General features: G+C 44.7%; 1 protein-coding gene across 7 annotated transcripts in view; it reads left to right on the forward strand.

Annotated features, from left to right (window-relative positions):
- The window catches only part of LOC122374012 (poly(U)-specific endoribonuclease-C-like), a 28,533-nt gene that overhangs the window by 4,591 nt on the left and 1,434 nt on the right, over positions 1 to 22,508 (forward strand). For 2 of the 7 annotated variants that reach the window (XM_043352509.1, XM_043352511.1), the window contains exons 2-6: positions 5,459 to 5,529; positions 6,832 to 6,991; positions 7,195 to 7,397; positions 8,040 to 8,172; positions 21,115 to 21,220. In XM_043352509.1, the coding sequence (XP_043208444.1) occupies positions 5,487 to 5,529; positions 6,832 to 6,991; positions 7,195 to 7,397; positions 8,040 to 8,172; positions 21,115 to 21,220 (645 nt within the window). In that variant the 5' untranslated portion in view covers positions 5,459 to 5,486. The other 5 variants (XM_043352508.1, XM_043352515.1, XM_043352512.1 and 2 more) reach the window with 5 other exon arrangements.

The raw sequence follows: 22,508 nt of genomic DNA on the forward strand, positions 1-22,508 counted from the left end.
TTTTTTTACGGTTATTCGAATGCCGCGCCCGCATACCGCGTTTTGCGGTAACTTATGCGGTTTTCCTGCCTGGGAGATCATGAAACATCATTGTCAGTAACTCACCAATAAATCACCTGATTCAGAGGAACCAGTGTGTTAAAGAACACAACTCGCCTAATTCCGAGGATGCTTAAGGAATAATAAAGAATGAATAGCAACAATGGGCAAATCTTTTCAGTTTTATTTGCCGCTTGTGAAATTTTTGTTTACAATTCGCGTCCTTCTGTGCTGCTTTAATGATCGGTGAAACGGTGTTACCCGAGAAAGATTCCGCCGTTTTTTACCGCCATAAGTGTTATTAATTATGTAGTGCTTTGTAGTTAAAGTGTGTTTACTTTGTGTGCGTGAGAATGTTTGGAGATGCCTCTCTGTGCGGGCCAAAAGGACTCGGGATGCGAACGCCGTTGCCCAGCGCCATCGCCGTAAAGCGCTAGCGCAGGCGCGGCGAGAGGCCGAAGCGTTGCGGAACGCTGAGCGTCGCCGTGAGGTCGTAGAGAGACAGGGGTAGCCAGTAACAGTTGGTAGCATTAGGCCAAATGGGCGCTCAAAAACTACTACCCCGTAGGGTTTCCATGTTAAATCGACCTTTTTCAAGCGAGCCCCATACGTGAGTTAAAAGAAAAAGTGCCAATATTATTGTGGAGAAAGGTAGCCTCAAGCTTCCTCTACAACCTTTCTATCTAGCGTTTTTCGATGCGGAGGCCATAACAGGTCCAAAAAGCATTGGGCGCTGCCCGAGGTACCAAAAGCCCCTCCATGAGAGCAAAAGTTCCTGCGCATGCGCACTTTGCCTCAACCCTGTACTAGCGTAAATTAGTGATACTGCTCACGGACTCGATCGGCCAATCAGCATCCCCGATTGCATTCATAGATGTCGCTAGCATCACGTAAATCCTGCTTGCGAACACGTTTTAAAAATGAAACAGCTGCGCCATTTCTGCCTTCCATTGATTCCTTCCATCTTAGTATCAACTATACGCTTTTCGACTAACTTTAGACTAAGTTTTAAACTATGGTTGGTATGTTATTTCTGGTACATATAATTAAAAAATAACTGCTTTATGAATTTGGCTTTACTCGTCAGAATGGAATACTCTATTTATTCCATATTCAAAAAATATATCACCTTCCATGTAACTCATCCAGGTAAAATGGGCGCTTTCCGCGTCGTTGGTGTACCCGTTGTTCTATATACCCTGGTAGAGAGACCCGAGAGACCCACCGCCAGCAGGAGAGGAAGCGCCACGAGAACCGAGAGGAGGGGGAAGAGCAGACCGGTCAGTCACCTGCACACCTACTTGGAACCGGATTCAAGGGTGTGAGACGAAGCAAAGGCTCACCCCCCAAAAAAATTGCCATCAGAACTGAGAAGTAAGTAATGTTTAATGTGCCTAATATAGGTACAGTCTGTCTTAAAAGTACCGCGCAAAGTGACGGTGGATCCATCAAGCCTGACTGAGGTAGGGCCTGAGCAGGCAATTATAGCACTATAATTTGAAAGTCACCGAACCAATTGACCTAGGGAATGGACGAGGATGTGAACTGCTTCGGTGACTCAAATTTAATAGGCCCTTCCTCGGTCAGGCATGGTGGATCCACCGTCACTTTGCGCGGTACTTTTAAGACAGACTGTACATTGTGCATATGTTACAGGCCGTATGAAAATTCGTGTGAGACTTTAAAATTGAAGCTTTTTTCACGCGATGTAGGTGCTTGTTTGGGATTATTCATCCAATTTTCAAACAAATCCATTCACTTTCAGCTCAGTTGTGCATCTTGACGTGACCCCATCGTTTTCAGTAACTTTCTCGAGGCGCTCGTGGAATGCCAGCGCGGCTTCCTTGCAGTTGCGCATCTGATCGACGGCGATCCCTGGGAAGGCGGCTCTAGCCCGACCTTACAACTCCAGAATGTTCGCTGACCACGTCACGTATACCTTCGACTCCACAAACCCCTACATGAAAAAGTCACGAGGGGTGAGGTCGGTCGGGCGCGATGGGCTGGGGCAGGGCAGATTCGGCAAAGCAGATTGGGCAAGCGCGGTAACCAGGGTAGAGCCAGGGCAGGTTAAGTAAAGTCCGACCTCACCCCATGTGATTTTCTAATATAGGGGTTTATGAACTCGAAGGTATACGTGACGTGGTCGGCGAGCATTCTGGAGTTGTAACTTGTAAGGTCGGGTTAGATCGCCGCCTTTGCAGGGATCACCGTCGAGATGCGCAGGGAATATACGCTGGCATACCACGAGCGCCTCAAGAAAGTTACTGAAAACGATGGGGTCACGTCGAGATGCACAACTGAGCTGAACGTGAATGGATTTGTCTGAAAATTAGATGAATATAATCCTCAACATGTGCACCTACATTGTGTGAAAATATCTTCCAATTTAATTAACACTGAAGGAAGTTATTCAAGCCTCAAATCAGGTGTTTTACGTGAGCCACCCTGTGCATTTACCAGTTCTCCTTTTTATAGAAGATTAAAAATTTCAACTAATGATCAAATAATCAAAAGTATAAAAAAAGTATAAAAAAAAACATTTAAAGATCAACTAGCAATAAGTAAGACAACCATGTTAAGGTGCACTTTTGTTACAGGTTAACTACGGACACAGATGATGAAGCGTTGGGCAGAAGACACAGGCGGAGCATACACTGAAAATGATCCCGCTTCATAATGAAACAAAATTCCTAGACCTTCATTGGAAAAAAGACAAGGCTCCAAATGTGAAAATATACACGGCTGAAAAAGATCCGTGCCTATATACATACATGGGACCGAACATGGCAGAGAAAAATGAATGCTGGGGAGTCGGGGACCGTTATGTCATGTATTACCATGTGGAATGCCAATGTTAATAGATCGGATCTGCACCATATGAATGTTTTAACAAGATACCACCAGAAACCATTGTTACCATTGACCATTGGTAACCCATAGACCATCAGAAAACATGTCTAATGGTTTCTTATGGCCTAATGGTTTCTTATGGTCTAATGGTTTCTTATGGTATGGTGATCATACCATAAGAAACCATTAGACCATAAGAAACCATTAGGCCATAAGAAACCATTAGACCATTAGACCACTAGCCCATTAGACCATCAGACCATTAGACCATCAGACCATTAGGCCATAAGAAACCATTAGACCATTAGCCCATCTGACCATCAGACCATTAGACCACTACAAACCATTAGACCATTAGGGTTTCAATTTCCATATAGACCATTAGACCATTAGACCATTGCTAATGGTTTTTTCTCTAGGGAACAGACAGAAACTACGTTACCACAAATAGTAAGTTAGATACGCGCACTATAAAAAAAAACTTTCTGACCCTGTTGCAAACGACATTTGATATGTAAGCGCCTTCAAAACCACATCAGAGGCCTGTTTCACTAACAAATAAAACTAGTAATTACAAAGAAAAAGCTTGAGATTACAAGAAATAATTACCAACATTTGAGATTTGGATTTCACAAAACCTTTGAACATGAATTTTGAGTTTAAAATTTGCAAACTTTTTTACAAGAAAAAGTTTGCTAGAAAACATGGGAATCGCAAACTTTCTGTTTCACGAAGACCAGAAACTTGAAAGAAAACATCGTAATTACAAACCTGAAATTCCAGTGGTCCTGACGTTCGGAATTTTGATACTTTTTGTGCAATAATGCAAAACAGTCATATATTTAGAACAACTATGCTTTGTTGAGTCGTTTCATGCTCAATTTTTACTTAGCACACACCCTAAGAAGCAAAATGATCGGTACTAAAATATCGTCATGTTTTGTCATTCGCGCGCCATAATTGCATTCAACAGTCTTCTGCTGTCAAATGTTTTGCGTGTTATTTTCTTTCAATAATAGGACAACGTTAACTATTATTTATATCTTTTTCCAACAGCATCATTATTTATAATTTAATTAGGCAGCTTTTGACATGAATACTAGACTTTATTTGATACAAAGAAACAATATTTTTAACATGCTATAGTTCTTGATTAAAAACAATTTTACCGTTTACAAGTTTATTTGCAAACATTTTTTTTCGGAGGTGCCACTGGCGATGAAGCTTAGTGAAATCGGTTTTTACGTAGTTGGTAAAAATACTTATGAATTGTAAACTACAAACACTTGTAAATACAAGTTTTTAGTGAAACAGGCCTCAGACCAGAATGGCGATTCGACCTTATGTTCGCCCGTTTCTAATTTGTTTTGTGATTTGAAACGAGAAAACATGTTTATTGATGTTTGCTACGACTCACGAAGATTATAGTGTGTGTCCAAATCACCCCAACTTCTAGTTCATAAAATGTTATTTGAATCGTGGAAACACGTTACAAGATGTTTGTCACGTGCCTTCTGGTATGTGTCCAAATCACGCCAACTTCGAGGTCATAAAAGGTCAAGGTCATAGCTATTCGCATTGATTGTAGTTAACTTGATCAAAATTTGAAAGAACATACATAAATGTCAAGCAAAACAGGTTATTGATAGATAAAATGTTATCTTTTTTCTGAAATGTATTCCTAAGAAGTGTAAACCTTCTTACCGAAAGCGAGGTTATGTAGCGATAATTCCAAGCTATAATTCCAAGCATGAAACAACCATTGAATTGCTAGTGGCAGCCAAAGTCATTGCGTATGCTTTATGCTATATCAACATCCATCCATCCTTTCCATTTTTCCTGAATCACACCCCGAACACCGACGAATCGGTGATCTGTTATACGGCGCCTGGCATGCGAAAGCATGCTATATCGTTATCGGGCATGATGTCACACGTTTATCAGTGAATCAATCGCCAGATGTAATAGCTCTGGGCTAACAATAAGTGTGAAGTAGCAATAAACCTCGGTAAACATCGATAGCGATATGGTCTCATGGGGCTGGATAGTAAGCTTGCTCGATCTACTTTTTTGTGTGCGTATTTGCCCCCTGCAGAGGGCTTGGGATACCTCGCTTTTTTGCTCCTTATATGTTCTCGGAAACACTGGCGTAGTTGTAAAGCAGGGCTTTAGATGATGCGAGACACAGATAAGTTTTTAACCAGCCATCAAGGCTTTAGGTCAACTGGTTACCGCATAATTTAGGTAAAACACCCAAATGATGGGTTTGGTCTATGGGTGTGTAACACAGATTGTCGTTTTTTTTCGTTTTTGCTACAACGGCGTGGAATGTCCAGCAGCGTCGATTGCTTGGCCGGTATGCGTTTCGTTTAGAATCGGTCCAGTGTTGCCCTATCTAGGTCAGTTCAAATACAGTACCTAACTATAGTCACAGACTCACAACCTATCGTCGGAATGGCAAAATAGTTTGTGCTGCATATGCAATGCGATTCAGCAGTTCATTCGGCGCTCATTGGTGTTTTCCCGGTTCGCTTGCGCTTATATTTCGATTGTATTTTGCCCACAGCTGAATTGGACACGACCAGAGTAGCAAGATGAGGGTCGCCACCGTCGCCCTCGTCTGCCTGACGGCTGCAGGTTGGTTTTTGGTCTACTTTATTTCATTATTAGAACGATGAAGAATAACCTGTTGCTCATTTCTATCAGAAATAGAAAAATAAAACAATATATATTCGGGCGCGGCCCTTCCTCAGTAACACCCATCGTTCTAATAATCATCGTTCATCGTTTCGTTTCGTCGTTAATCATCGCTCATCAACCATGCCCAACGCAACGTTCAAATACCTGAAATCATACTTTATTTCAACATTATATCAGTGGTATGATAGAACGTAAGTGTCAACTGAGGGTTAACTGATCCGTCCATTACTCCAGCTTGTAAATGTGGCGTGCATGTGTTCAACCCCTTGTGATACTTCATACTTGGGCTGAATGGCGGGACAACAGCGAACAGAAAACACATCACAGTTCACGCATACACAAGCAAGCGACTTTTTAGTCTATCAGTGACCGGGCAAATGTATGGAGAGTCTGAATCACCGTGTTTACAAGGCAGGAAGTTGAAATGACGTGATGCTGACGTCATCACTCCGCCCTTGAGTGCCCGGTTTAACAGCAGCAGCGCTGCAAAAAGTGAGAACTGAGTGACGTCAGCGCGAGACATTCTGATGATGTGCTGCCTGCCATATAGGTCCATATTCGCTCGAAATAACGGTTATAGTTAAGTTATTCGGCATTGTCTTCGGCGAAGTGTTGTCGATTGACACAGAACCTAGCAATAGTAAATGGTGCATGTATCTAATGCGCTCACCGCCCTGCTGCAATATAATTTGTTTGTCGTAAGACATCATGGAATCGACTACACTACCGTTCTTCTGATAACGACATCAGATGATAAACAATACATCTTGAATAGATGAGGTAGCACGAGCCACGAGTCAAGCCAATCTCCTTCGACTTCTGGTTATCTCCTCTATTCGATTTTCACTGGAGACGAACGTTCTTTGTTTGCGTTAACGGAGAAAGCAAATAACCGACCTCTAGGAGCTTTCAGAAGAATAACAAATAGGTGTCCAACGTCAACATCTCCGCTCACACAATGATATCATATTCAGTACAATATGGTCTTGAAGTTCCGTGGAAAGAAGTAAGAACGATGCCGGACCTCGTATTTATATAGCTTCGAGGAGCGCATTATATCGTCGGTTCCTATCAAATAGCCTACGACTGTGACCGTGACGATCAGGCAATCTCAGCCTAATGCCTATGTAGTAACTTAGTTTAACTTTATATCACCGGTAGCCCGTAAAAGTGAATCTCCTGTTGGTCTGTGAGTTGTGACCATCTTTTCCAACCGTGACCTCTATGACCTGTCGCCAGCCGTGTGCACCGGGTCTCGCTCCCCGATCTCCGACCGCGAGATTCTGGAGCTGAGCGCACAGCTGTTTGATTCCGACACCAACAATGTGTACGACCACCTGGATGTGAACACCGGCGGCCGCGTGCCCTACGGAAAGTCCACCGACTACGCCCAGGCACCGTGAGTACGACAGCCAGCGACGCTGCCGGGTCTGTAGTGACTGATTGGATAGTAAATAAATTGGGGTCTGAGGTAAAGAAAAAATGCTCAGTCCTCGGTCACGGCTTGTAATTGAGTATTTGTGTGCTGTCTGGCATGGTGAAGGCATAAATTGTCTCCCAGTCCCTACTTCCATTGCATTGCAAATGTTTCGTCTCTTGCAGCCTGCTGGAGCCCTTCAACGCCACCCGCTACCTAAGCGCCCCCACCTACACGGCCCTGGTCAACTTCTACAACAACTATGAGCGTGACGTCAACACCAACGAGCGGCACACACCCGAAGAGCACAACGAACAGGTCCACTTCATCAACAAGATCACAGAGACGCCCGCCATCAACAAGGTCAAGCAGTTCCTCTCCAGAAAAGGTAAGAAAACATTTTTTGTAAGATACCTTTGCATGACTATTGACTATGCGCATATAGAGGCATGCACAAATTTTACATAGTTGCACGTAGGTATATTTATGCTGCGTATCGTAAATCTTTCAAGGTCGGCAAAGTTAGCAGAAAGAAGCTGAGACATGACATCACTCTGCGCTAAGTGCAGCTACATTTATTAAATGATGGGCGATGTCCTTATCCACCCAACGAGCTGACGTTCTAGCGGTGCAGCCGCGGATCTGGGCCGGCTGGGCGGCCTCTGGCCAGTGTTTGGTTTAGCCCCGCGCCTTGTGAGGGTCGTTGTGTAAACATGTTCTGTGCGATGACGAGCGTCCACGCCCGTCAGCTACTCAGACAAAGACGCTGAAACAAGCACGCTTGTTAACGAGTTATGATTAACAGCCTGAGCCATAACTTGTGCTGAAACCCCTGAACTCCTTGTGTTTTTAGTAAATAAAGCCTTTCTGTATTCAACTTTTTTTCAAACTTGCCCCGTACGGTGACGTTTGTCGAAATCCTTTGCCACGGACATGACATACTCAAAGAGATTTAAGCACGTCGAAGCAGTTATCCGGGATATTAGTTTACAGCCACACATCTCTGAGACTGCTCGTCCTTTGCCCATAGGTTACGTGCCAAGCAGCGTGAACTCCTTCAAGCGGACGATGAAGGCGCTCTGGTTCGACTTCTACGGCCGTCGCCGTGGCAAGCTGACTTCATCCGGGTTTGAGCACGTGCTTCTCGGGGAGGTGAAAAATAGGTGAGCACGTGCTGCTACATGAGAACTAAGATTCGTTCCGGAGTATTAGCTCGGCCGGACCCAAGATACCTATAAGAAACAGGTAGATCCGATGTTTGAAAGTAAAGCCCCAGTCACAAATTTGACGCACCTGTGACATTTCCTGACACCCACGTGACTAGGGGAAGCGGGGGTAACACCGCCCCCCTAAGCTTTTCGCCAAAATGAGAGAATATGTGTGAAGTCTCTTGGTAGTTATTGTTTTGGTTACAATATTTAAACATTTTCTCACGTGTTTTAGGTACTTATTTTGCATGCTCCTAAAAGGTTTTCATGTATCACGACTTTTAAAAATACCTTGCACATTTGCTGCCTACAAATTGTGTGGGTAACCCCGCCACCGGTGCTGATGTTAACCCAACCATAGACCACTATATATCTGGACTGTGCACGGATTTTGCCGACTGCTATTAGGGCCCTGCTGGGAAATTCGACGTAGCACGCGGAATTGTGTATTGACGCTCTAGTAAGCCCATTTAAATGAAAGTAACTTCTTAAATGTGATGTATATTTTAATAAATGTATAATTTATAGCATGATTTTTAACACGATAAATAAATAAAAGCACTTATAGACAGGTATATCACACTGTATTAAGTTCAAAGCATCAATAGACAGGAACAATCCGTGATCGGTCGTTTTTGACAAGAGACAGTCTGACGACATATTGGACACACTGCAGATTAATTTGCCTGTCTAAATCAGACACGCACCCGGCTCAATGCTTTGAAAGCCCACACGATCTGCGCCACGGAATTACGAAGATTCCTATGGGTAAATAACAAAGCTGCCGGTGCTGCGTTTTTAGCGAGACCGTCCGAGGTGACCTGCTGGGCCACAACTGTTCCCTGCTTCCACTGAGGCCGATTTCATGCTCAAGTCAGCATAGGGACAGACGGGTTCTGTCATCTGTCCCTCTCGAGAGAAGGGAACTTTTGAACACCGTTGTCATTGACGGTGGCCGCATTTTGCAGCGGGTGATGGCGATCGAGATTCGAGATTTAGACGGAGTCACGAGATCTCGGTTCACTGGACACTGCAGCAGAGCTTCGCACTTAGGAATGCACTTTCTTATAGTTCTTGTGCTACATTTGCCTTTAGTTACTATTCGAATTGTAAATCCACATCTGAAATTCTCAGCCATGTAGGTATCTTACACATCGACGAATAGGATCGTAGTTATTGATTGCATAGACAAACTGATCCCAGGAATGTTGCATTGTGTTTACGTCCTGCGGCTCAACCTTTCTCATTTTCATGAAGCTTTCTTATTTCATGAAGCTCTGTTCGCGCATCGCTGGTGTTGAGTGACGGTATACTGTCCATATTGACTCCATGAATTGCAATGTTTGTTTTTCGCTCAACTATACACATCAATGTGTTGAAGGAATGCAGGTCGTAGCGTTGTAACTTGAGGTGCTTCTCGACAGTGTGACTCCCTCAGCGAGCAATGTGAAGAAAGTTATCGTTTTCCTTTACAATGGTAGTCGCGCTGTCTTGAAACACACGTTTGAAGCTATACGTGTGCCGAAGAGAGAGCGACTCGGCAGCTGTTACCAGAGCAGGACCCATTGCTTGCATGCAGGAGCGTAACACAGATTGCTGATGTGGGCACGCCAGCTCTCCGCAAGCCATAACATATGTGACCATCACTTGACCAAATTGCAAGACTTTAGCTAGTTTTGGGCCTCACTTGTGACTGATATTATAGGAGCCGCCAGTCTGGAAACGGATCCGCCACCTCTCCTTACAGTTGTCTTCTGCTCAATTTTTCGGTCTCGGCCAGCGTCACAGCATGTAATAAAACTCACAGGGAGCCCAGTGGTCAGAATTCCAAGACATTTTCAGCTTTAGGGCATATAGAAATTGACTTCATATTGACGCCTTAGACAGGAACCGGAAAACTGACATTGTTGCATGCACTGTCTTGGCTCTTTGAATATGCTCACTCCCTGTTCTGTTCATAGGATATTCAGAAGTGATTATCACTAGCGGCACATTTTACTGTATTTCAGTGGCATGTATGCATTAAAAGGTTTCATTTTATTTAAAGACAAAAGAGAACTATCCCGCATGTCAATGATAAACAACAAACAACAATAATCTTGCAAAAATCTTCGCTACATGTCTGTGAAAATTTGCTAATTCTCGTGAAAATTAGCTGGGAACCATCATCCACACCATGTTAAATCATGGAAGAAATGGGCAGAAAATGCCCTTCTTTTTTCGATGATTGCGCTAATATTATATATTTTTTGCTCAATGTAAGATATAACTCAGATTACAAATGGACTAGTGGTGATGTTTCCCAAAGCACATCATCATATGGCGAATAAGTTGGCTGTGACGACCTTCGAAAGTTAGGGCCCTAATGGCAGGGCCCTAATTTCCGTGCACAGTCCAGATATATAGTGGTCTATGACCCAACCCATTCCTACGAAAGCTTTTAATTGTTCAGAGATCGTGTGCGATGAGTTTCCTGTCGGTAAGTGGTAATTTTCGCAAATAATCGGTAATGGACACCTAAATAGGTATAGGTTCATCAGCTGTTTGCCAGTTTTATACAGCTGGCAAGTGCTTGGTCGGGATGCATGAAAAATATAAAGTAAAAAATCAAATAAGCTGCTTATTCCCGACTTAGGAACATCTACGAACATAAATAAAGCGTGTCTTTGGAGTTTCATCACTTATCACGCTACAAACAGGAAACACCGCAACCTCAATTGGGGTAACACCGCCACGGGGTGGCGGTGTTCCCCAATAAGTGATCACAAGCAAAAATCGCCAGCGGTAAGAATGTACTACACGGTTCAAGCAAACTTATCTCACTGGACAAAGCCGATCAGTTATTTTTCGATGTAATCAAGTAAATCAAAATGAGTCTCTACTTAAAGGTATTATCAGGGTTTTTTCCAAAATTTCGGACTTACTCAGTGAAACGTGTAGAAGAAGGTGACTGAAGCCCCAATCCAAAGTCATTCGTCTCAAAATTGCCTAATTTTCCAATGGTGGGCCTCCAAAGTTTTCGCGGCTGCCAGCCGCGTAAACTTGCGAGTACTTGGTGGTCCATCTCTAAACGCCCATAGGGTTTACACTAGCGGAGACTTTTCTAAATATTTCTAGGGAAAATATAATGGATCTAGGGAAAATATAATGGATCTAGGGAAAATATAATGGATTACATGCTCCATTATATTTTCCCAAGACAAAATAGGGAAATATAGCATAGGTCCGTAACACAACGAACACAACCTTCTCATTCTTCTCAGCTTCTCATTCTAGATATCCTGTGGGTTATCAAAATAATTCAAATTGAAAAATTGTGTTGTGTGCGTTCAAACTAAGCTCATCCCGAGTGTAATTCAAGAATGTCTTAGTTCAAGTAATTAAACTTGAAAGTGATATAGCTCAAGCAATGAAGAAGCTTGGATGGAACTAGTGTTGAATCAAAGTTACCTATCATTTTTAATGCTAAGTGCTGAACGTTACCAATAATTCGAGACATCCGTTGTAAGATGTATGACGCAGATCAACTTTGATCAAGTGAAGAAAATAGATTTCAGATGAAATAATGTCAATGCTCAAGGCTGAGCGACTGGCAGATTTCGGAGTGAGCACGAGTGGCCTTGAGACATTCTGTTTCTGTAGGTACTCAAAATAAATAAATTATCATGTTGTGTGCTTTGAGGTTAAGTGTTATCAGTGGTGCTTCATGGTTGTGCTTTGTTGTTGGTGTATAGGCATGTTTTGAGCACATTGCAGCATGATATTGGTGGTGTGTAAAGCAACTGATCTCCGCAGACTTTGCACTTACTTGCAAAGCCTGCGGACTGACTTTGCAGACCTTGGCTGACAATGAGCAATGCATTGCTGACTGATATCATTTATTCTGTGTTTGTAGCACAAAGTACAGAAGTGGCACATACATTGTTACTTTGAAAACCTGATGTGAATTTTGATGTAGAAAATTGGTGGCTGACGTTGAGTCCTGACGTATTGTGAGTAGTGTACATCTGGTGCATTGAGCGCAGACTTGAGACCAGTGACGTTTGTATCAGTAGACTGTGTTTGAGTCTACTTATATGGGTAGTCATAAAGCAGGCGTCACACTTCTTTTTGCAACCAAGGAGATGCGCTATACCCAGAGATGCTTTCTCACCAAACCTTACCAAACCAAACCTAACCTACAGCGCCTCTCTTCGTTCGTTCATGGTTGCAAAAAAAAAACAAGTGTGACGCCTGCTATACTACTACCCTTATATGGCCTTGGTTTGAGTGTGGTGACTGAGTAAGCTGGTGTGTATAGCCATGCAATAAGTGTTTTGAAATATATTTTTGGGACAGTATAGAAATGGTGTGTTTTGGCCATCTGGCATGGATGATGGAAAGTCACTAACTCAACTTCAGGAACGCTTCTTCATTATGCTCATCTAAAGCTCAATGATCTATTTTCTCTTCGCAAGGATTGATTCCTAATTCACTGTCAATTATAACCTGGGCCAGAAGGTTTCGCTGAGCCACAGGGTTCATACAGATTCATCCACAGTGCTCAGCAGTGTATATTTTCAGATTTCAACAGACTGTATTTTTTTCTGTATGTACATATGCATCATGCAAGGGTACAACAGATGCGGTATTTGGTAAGCAGTTGGCAGCAAGGTGGTGTTTGTACTTATTGGCAGAACTAGTTGAGCAGGACTAAAACTATCCTAGTTTCTCTCCAGTTTACTCAGATCCGTCTCAACACATTGAACATATTGAAAGCGTTCATCCATGAAATGTCTGCATGTATACTCATTTCCGAGAAGGCACGCTCGTCGCTCATCCATTGCCGAGCAGGCACGTGCGTGCCCATCGCCGGCGCGCATTAGCGCGCGTCCATGGCTGGGGCGCACGCGCGCGGCCATAGCCGGCATGCACGCGCGCGCGCCCATGGCCGGCATGCACGCGCGCGCGCCCATCGTCGGCACGCAAGCGCGCGCCGCGTCCTTACCCGGCGAGCACGCCGCGTCCGTACCCGGCGCGCACCCGCGCGCGTCCACAGCCGGGGCGCACCCAAGCGAGTTCGTACCCGGCACGTACCGGCGCGCACCCGCGCGCGTCCGTACCCGGCCCGCACCCGCGCGCGTCCGTACCCGGCCCGCACCCGCGCGCGTCCACTGCCGGCACTGACAGACCCTGACAGACGGGCGTGCTGCCGTCGGCGGTCCTGACAGATGAGCGGCGGGCCCGGCTCCCGCAGCTCCGGCAGCGGGCGGCAGCCATGGTCGGCATACACGCGCGCGCGCCCATCGTCGGCACGCAAGCGCGCGCGCGTCCATAGCCGGCGCGCACCCGTACCTGGCGCGCACCCGCGCGCGTCCACTGCCGGCACTGACAGACCCTGACAGATGGGCGTGCTGCCGTCGGCGGTCCTGACAGATGAGCGGCGGGCCCGGCTCCCGCAGCTCCGGCAGCGGGCGGCAGCTCCGGTGACTGTTCCGGCAGCTCCGGCAGCGAGCGGCGTCTCCGGCAGCGCTCAGCAGCGGCGCCAAGCAGCAGCAGCGGCTGAGCCAACAGGCGGCCGCGGAGGCACGCCCCCCCCCCCCCTTGCACATTGTTCGTCCATGGAGATGTCTGCAAGCACGCCCATTGTTGAGAAGGCACGTGCATCCATGGCTGAGCACTGAGCAGGCACGTGCGACCCCTTTGCACATTGTTCATCCATACATATCAATATAATTTACCTTATGATTAGTGTGAGTCTTACAAAATCTTAAACTCAGAAATACCACAAGGCAGGCTGCCTGGGTGAGTTGCTAATATGAACATAATGAACATTATACATTAGTGCAGTACCTATAAGCATCCATGCTGTGTGAAGGACTTGGCCCTCACGTTCATTCGTTTGGTGATTGCACATGGTGGCATGTGTACCAATTGTTCTCCCTAACCCTTCTTACAACTTTGACTAGCAAGTAGAAGCTGGCAAAATGCAAGGAGCTTACAAAGCATGCCTATATGTAGATAACTGAGGATGATTCTCTCAATTGAAGCATGATCCGCACTCAGCAGCTTCTTCTTCTGTTCTGTTCCACAAACTAAAACTGAAATGCCTCAATTTTCCTCAAAATATATTCATTTATCACTCATAAACAACAAAAATATACATTAAGTAGGTACCAGGGCAATAAAAAACATACAAGTTACATATTTTTCATGTACCGTCCTTTCACAGCAGCAATATGTGGAAACGCACCAAGACGTTCACGGAGAGCCCACCCATAACAAACTATAGTTGAAGCCGGGGCTCTGCTGCAGCAGCAGGGGTGACGTACAGGACACAGAGGTCATGTCACAACATCATGTTGTACAACCTGTTGTTTGAAAAAACAGATCAACATAGATCTTGAAAAACTGTAGGTAGCGCTTTCTTCAGTCACTTAGGTAAGCTTTCTCGCAAGACGTTACATTAGATTGACCACTCTTGACAAAATAATCAGATTGAAACTTAGCTCTTGTGCCTGATGCACTTACATTTCAATTTATTGAAATAAAACACTCAAATTTACCCTTGAAAATTGTTGACATTTAAATGATATTAATCAAGATTTGATGATCAGCAAACAAGCTCAAGCTATTCAAATCACACCCAAATCAAAATAATAACTTTGGCAATGTTGATAACTCTTGCTGTCTTATTGAAAAGCAAATCTTCAATTTGTTCATATCCAAATTCAATGCCAAGCACTGAAATCTTGTTGCAAGGCCCTAAAAACAACAGACAAAAACAAAACAGACAAGGCCCGTCTTGTGGAAATCGACAGTGCGGTGCGGCGGCCTTGGCGAAATTTCCCAAGGCTGCTCTTTGTTTACATTCTAGTGATGGGCCAACTTGGCCGCCCAAGTACTTGTTTTGCGTGAGTAAGTACAATTTTGTCAATTTTGAAACGGCTATATCTCGCAAATTTTGGTACCGATTTACATTTTATGCATATATTTAGAATCGGCAGAGTCTGGGGAGTTCATTGATCGGAAATTTATGCCGATTCCTGTCAATTTTTAAACCCTGATAATCCCTTTAAAGACATTCAAAAGTGCTCCCAACTCATCGAATTTTTATAAGAGAATGTGCATTTTTCTTTAAATGCCCACATTGAGCTTCGATTACACTGAAACACCGGAACACAAATCAGAAGACGCTTACCTTCGTGCGGTCAATAGGAAATAACGGATTTTTACACTTCACATTTCATACTTTCGCCGCCAGATGGGGTGGCGGTGTTTCCCACAGTGGCGGTGTTACCCCCGCTTCCCCTATTGTAGGGGAGAGCGGGGCCAGTTGAACCACTTTTTATATATTGACATGCACAGCGAGATCTAGTTGTTATATCGAAAAATGCACAATACTATGAAAAAATATGCTCTTTTGGCTTTATTTTAACCCTCGCATGTGTAGGGGGGGGTCGGATGGACCCCCCCCCATGGTTTTTCGCGAATAACTCGCGTAAAAAGCGGCCGATCGCGACGAAACTTTTAGTACCCTCGCATTGATCAATTTGACACCTACCCTGAAAATTTCATGACCCTGACCCAAATGACCTTTGACCTGTGACCTCTTTTCCGAGACCATGTTTGGCCGGAATCGCGATTCGGCGTACGTCGGCTCGCATTAGCCGCGCGTTTGCAAGCTTTTCGTGGTTTCAAACGTTCAAACATGTGATTTGCTGTTGCTCCCATGCATTAGGGTGGGTGTCAAGGTCACCTGAAGGTCAGGTCAGGTCATTGACCTTTGGTGACCTCGGGTGACCTCGGTTAACTTTTTCGAGTTTTACATGTTTCTAGGCTAGTTTTTGGAGCTGAATTCAAATTTAGCAACCATTTGAACATTTACGAAGTGGTTTTGGTGCCTTCGTAACATGTTACGAAGCTCTCCGAGGCGGTTGACACGTATTACGAATACCCGTCACAGCCCCTACCGGTTGACCTGACCTGACCTGACCCGACCTGGTCTAAATGCTTAAAGACATCATCTGTGATCAAAAATAACACGATATTCGTGATCAGCACCCCGAAAACCCCCTTAGCAGCCACACTTTACGACTTTCTAATAGGTCCCGATTTTCCCGACTTTGGGTCATTGACCTGACCTGGAAGGTCAACCAATGACCTAGGACCTTAAAATTGGGTATCATCGGCTTCCTCTCGTCACGGGCAACACGCTCGTTTTTTCCGCGAAGCTCTAGCTCAATCAGGGGCCAAACGGCAAGGGGGGGTCCAACCGACCCCCCCCCCCCCCCCTACACATTAGAAGCTGGAAAACGCCGCACACATGCGAGGGTTAAGATATGTAAAATTATGTTTCAAACATATTTTGCTGCCAAACGCATGCTTATAAAACAGCTCTACGCCCGTTTCAAATGAACCCGATGCGAGGGTCAATTGAACCAGCCCATGGGGTCAATTGCACCTATCCTTAACAATGGGATGTTTTCCTCTTTAAGGCCACTTTTTTAAGGAGATATTTTGTCCGGTTTACTTTTCCAAATGCTACATTCAATAGGTCGTTGGAAAGCTAAAAGTGCAAAGTTCCTCATAAAAGGTGACATAAAGTACATAGACTATGGTAAAATGGGCGGATGAGGAAAATGAGAAATATCTCAGGCTATAGTGTGCTTTCAAGCAAAAAGCTGGAGAAAAAGGGGTCAAAAAATGAGCTCTATTAAACTACTATTTCAGTTTAAAAGCTCATTTCAAAGGTGGACTATTTCCTTTAATGTTTACAGCCCCTGAACAATAACCATTGCAAAGGTCACCGGGGTCCATTGAAACGGATTGTGGCCCTGTTTCAACTGACCCTCAGAGAAGCGTTTCAATTGACCCCATCCGCTCCCGCCATCTCGCACGCGCCGTAAAGCACATGTCAAACGAGCTGGAGGGACGGCATCATGCTGAATGAAGGGACAAATAAGGTGTTATTCCGGAGCCAGGAGTTCTTCTTTCAGCAAACAAAGGTATATGAGATATCACAAAATATTCATAAAAACGATTTCTCCCAAACGCCCCTCAAAAACACAAAAACAAGTGTCAAATCAAAATTACCGTCCGTTTGCCGCCCAAACGCCGTTGACAAAGGAAGTGGTCGAGCGCGGATGCGCAGTGGTGTCGGCAACGCCATATGTTGCATACTATTGAAAATAAAGCCATGTTTCATCTGACCCCGTGTTTCAACTGGCCCCGCTCTCCCCTATTAACTTTTGTGTTTTGCGATGTTTTGACCTTATTTAAAGTACTGAAAGCTCAAAATGTATGATTAATGTTGTTTAAAGCAGCATATTAATAATTATGTTTGTAAATTATCGATAAGCTGCTTATAGCAGGTCACGTGATTGCTACCAGATTATGTGCTCAGAAAGCATCTTTTCAACTTCGATTTTGAACAATTTTTACCTCCTTTGAGGCCAAATGATGGACAGTTTGAGGCACACGATGAAATGCTGAATCTATTGATGCCAAAATTTGTTCATTTTTTGCATTTTTAGACTAGTATATCCTGGCTCAAACTTTGACCAGTTTGTGTGTAAACCCTATGGTGAAGGGAAAACTTCACGCCCAGCAGGCGTCATTACAGTGCTGCCAAATCGTGTTTGGTGGGGGTCGGCCGGACCTGGGGTTATTCAAATCACTGCAACCTGAAGGGAAGAGGGCGTGCTCGATCTCCCGTCAAACTCCGTAAATAGATATACCTAAGCTATGGGAACAAAAGCGGTACCTACCAAACGAAACGTCTACATGAGACGATTCTAAAGCATCTAAATTTCTTACCTCGGGTCAAATAAAAAGGTCAAGGTCAAGCACAAAACCAACACATGAGTGACCTCAAACTATGTGTTCCAAGAGGATGACAGGATGCATAGCATCGGTCAAAACTGTTCGGAAAAAAGAAATCCGAGGAATCCGGCGATGTGAGCAAAGTTCAAGGTCAAGATCAAAGTTATACTCGAAATTGACCTCAATTTTTTTTTTTTTTTTTTGTGTATCTCAGGTCTCCGAAATGTTTTGAAATATTTTCAATCTTGCTAAGTCCCCATATGTGGTCCTCCTACCTAACGATGCAAGGCTGTCCTAGGGTCAATGTCATGCAGAATCGTCCTTGCTAGAAGCTGTTTCACAGATCCAACTCAATTATTATACTATGTCATAGACCACTATATATCTGGACTGTGCACGGAAATTAGGGCCCTGCCATTAGGGCCCTAACTTTCGAAGGTCGTCACAGCCAACTTATTCGCCATATGATGATGTGCTTTGGGAAACATCACCACTAGTCAATTTGTAATCTGAGTTATATCTTACATTGAGCAAAAAATATATAATATTAGCGCAATCATCGAAAAAAGAAGGGCATTTTCTGCCCATTTCTTCCATGATTTAACATGGTGTGGATGATGGTTCCCAGCTAATTTTCACGAGAATTAGCAAATTTTCACAGACATGTAGCGAAGATTTTTGCTATGTTTTACTTGATTTTTGCAAGATTATTGTTGTTTGTTGTTTATCATTGACATGCGGGATAGTTCTCTTTTGTCTTTAAATAAAATGAAACCTTTTAATGCATACATGCCACTGAAATACAGTAAAATGTGCCGCTAGTGATACCTAATCACTTCAGAATATCCTATGAACAGAACGGGGAGTGAGCATATTCAAAGAGCCAAGACAGTGCATGCAACAATGTCAGTTTTCCGGTTCCTGGCTAAGGCATCAATATGAAGTCAATTTCTATATGCCCTAAAGCTGAAAATGTCTTGGAATTCTGACCACTGGGCTCCCTGTGAGTTTTATTACATGCTGTGACGCTGGCCGAGACCGAAAAATTGAGCAGAAGACAACTGTAAGGAGAGGTGGCGGATCCGTTTCCAGACTGGCGGCTCCTATAATATCAGTCACAAGTGAAGCCCAAAACTAGCTAAAGTCTTGCAATTTGGTCAAGTGATGGTCACATATGTTATGGCTTGCGGAGAGCTGGCGTGCCCACATCAGCAATCTGTGTTCCGCTCCTGCATGCAAGCAATGGGTCCTGCTCTGGTAACAGCTGCCGAGTCGCTCTCTCTTCGGCACACGTATAGCTTCAAACGTGTGTTTCAAGACAGCGCGACTACCATTGTAAAGGAAAACGATAACTTTCTTCACATTGCTCGCTGAGGGAGTCACACTGTCGAGAAGCACCTCAAGTTACAACGCTACGACCTGCATTCCTTCAACACATTGATGTGTATAGTTGAGCGAAAAACAAACATTGCAATTCATGGAGTCAATATGGACAGTATACCGTCACTCAACACCAGCGATGCGCGAACAGAGCTTCATGAAATAAGAAAGCTTCATGAAAATGAGAAAGGATGAGCCGCAGGACGTAAACACAATGCAACATTCCTGGGATCAGTTTGTCTATGCAATCAATAATTACGATCCTATTCGTCGATGTGTAAGATACCAACATGGCTGAGAATTTCAGATGTGGATTTACAATTCGAATAGTAACTAAAGGCAAATGTAGCACAAGAACTATAAGAAAGTGCATTCCTAAGTGCGAAGCTCTGCTGCAGTGTCCAGTGAACCGAGATCTCGTGACTCCGTCTAAATCTCAAATCTCGATCGCCATCACCCGCTGCAAAATGCGGCCACCGTCACTGACAACGGTGTTCAAAAGTCCCCTTCTCTCGAGAGGGACAGATGACAGAACCCGTCTGTCCCTATGCTGAGCATGAAATCGACCTCAGTGGAAGCAGGGAACAGTTGTGGCCCAGCAGGTCACCTCGGACGGTCTCGCTAAAAACGCAGCACCGGCAGCTTTGTTATTTACCCATAGGAATCTTCGTAATTCCGTGGCGCAGATCGTGTGGGCTTTCAAAGCATTGAGCCGGGTGCGTGTCTGATTTAGACAGGCAAATTAATCTGCAGTGTGTCCAATATGTCATCAGACTGTCTCTTGTCAAAAACGACCGATCACGGATTGTTCCTGTCTATTGATGCTTTGAACTTAATACAGTGTGATATACCTGTCTATAAGTGCTTTTATTTATTTATCGTGTTAAAAATCATGCTATAAATTATACATTTATTAAAATATACATCACATTTAAGAAGTTACTTTCATTTAAATGGGCTTACTAGAGCGTCAATACACAATTCCGCGTGCTACGTCGAATTTCCCAGCAGGGCCCTAATAGCAGTCGGCAAAATCCGTGCACAGTCCAGATATATAGTGGTCTATGACTATGTATATTATATTGCTATGTAATGCAACCATTTTTGCTATCCTGAGGCCCCAAATGGGCGTTTTGAGCAAGATAGATGTAAACTTCGTGATCGGCGGCTATAGCAAGACCTATCATGTAACAAGGTCATCCAAAGGTCAATGGTCATTCAAGGCCACATAAGGTCAGCAATCAGCGTAAACTAAAACTTTTCCCAACAAAATGTATGTCATTCGACGGATCTCGACACTACAAATGTGGTGGTGCGACTGTCGGATTATTTTTGTGACAGTTATTTGCGAAAAGCTAAAAACCCAGCCCGGGTTCGTTGACCTGACCCCTGATCTCAGGACACTAAAATTATTTTTGTGTTTCTCTCGTTCATATGCTACAAGCCGTGCTCATCATTTGTGGTTACGTTCACACGGTGAAGAGCCGATAAGCCACACCGTGACGCAGAACACATCGAATACCCTGTCAAATAGCCACACACAATGACACACAATACCCCAAATACCGCGTCAAAATAAATTGAGCCGAATGCCCTTCACCAGCCCGATCGAGGATCCTGAACATCGCCTTCCATACAGCGCTCATTGGCAATGTGTTTACGCTTCCGGCTATGTAAGCACTGCCTGCGGTAAATCAGTTTGTACATTTTCAGGCAAGTGAGCGGCTTCCACAACTGGGTGTATTTCTACTTCCTGGAGCGGAAGAACCAGGTCAACTACCTCGGCTACAAGAAGTACAAGCTGATCCGGGGACGAAATGTAAGTCTTCTGATCATTAGAAACGAATCACTCTATTTGAATATACCTAAACCAGTATAGCGCCTTTTGGGGCGACTAACGGAGCGAGCGAGAGGGTGAGCCTTGCACGTGCGAAATTTCGAGGGGGTACCTCCAACTGACTTGTGCACGGCACCCTACTGACCGGTTTCTAGCGATGTGCCAAATTTGAGCACAATCGGCCCAGCCGTTCTCGAGATCTGGGAGCGGCACCCTGCACGTGCGCACGTGCAAAATGGGTCCCGACTGGCTTTTGCACGGCACCCTACTAACCGGTCCCTAACTGTGTACCAAATTTGAGCGCAATCGGTCCAGCCGTTCTCGAGATCTGGAAACGACCCCTGCACGTGCGCACGTGCAGCAGCACCCCAACTCTGGCACATGGATATGCAGTGCCTAGTGGGTGCCTACCTACATGCCAACTTTCAGCGCAATCGGCCAAGTAGTTACCGAAATATTGCAACAATTGCAAAACTGACACCTCTTCGTTTTGCACGTGGCACGTGCATAAGGGGTCACCCACATGCATCGGGAATAGTCCAATACTTGGTAGAAGGAATGAAGCTACCCTATAAAAATTACCGCGTGTAAATCGGTCAAGTGGTTGCTGAGATATAAGCCTCGCAAAAGCGTCCGCACGGCCGGCCGGCCGGCCGGCCGGCCGCTCATACTCAGAAATTTCCGTTATTCTACGTAAGACTCCGCTCGCTTCGCTCGCTCCGTAATAACAACACAAATCACAATCAGTATTCATGTCCGTTTCTGTCGAACGCAGCGAAACGGGGAGGCACTGCTCATTAGTGTTTGACACATTGCTAAGTAGGTGTGTTGGCTGGCCGTTTCATTTGCGTGCATTCGCTACAAAATATCATCGGGGACTTCCTCGGTGTCCTGATTGGACTCGAAGACGGACTCGACTCGCGGCAGGGCATTTTCCAGATCCAGCTCATCCAGACAGTCGTGGAACATGGCGAAGAGCATCTGGAATGCACGATGATTGAGGTCCTTCATCTCATCAGTGAAGCTGTCTGCCGGCAACCGCTTGGACATGACAGCCAACAGCAGCGTGAAGAACAGTCTGAAGTGGAGGGCATTCATGCCGCGCTTGTAGTGGTTGGTGGCCACGTTGACCACGTAGTTTCGGGCCAGCTGCGGATCGCCCAGCTGGGACACGATATTTGCAAGCGTGTAAGCTATGTATTGTCCGTGAGCTGCTAGCTTCTTGTGACGAGCTACCTGACTGAGTTCCATGCCCTCGAATATCTTGAAT

The sequence above is a fragment of the Amphibalanus amphitrite genome, unplaced genomic scaffold, assembly GCF_019059575.1.
Source record: "Amphibalanus amphitrite isolate SeventyFive unplaced genomic scaffold, NRLGWU_Aamphi_draft 001587F_arrow, whole genome shotgun sequence".
In the NCBI taxonomy this organism is placed as follows: domain Eukaryota; kingdom Metazoa; phylum Arthropoda; class Thecostraca; order Balanomorpha; family Balanidae; genus Amphibalanus; species Amphibalanus amphitrite.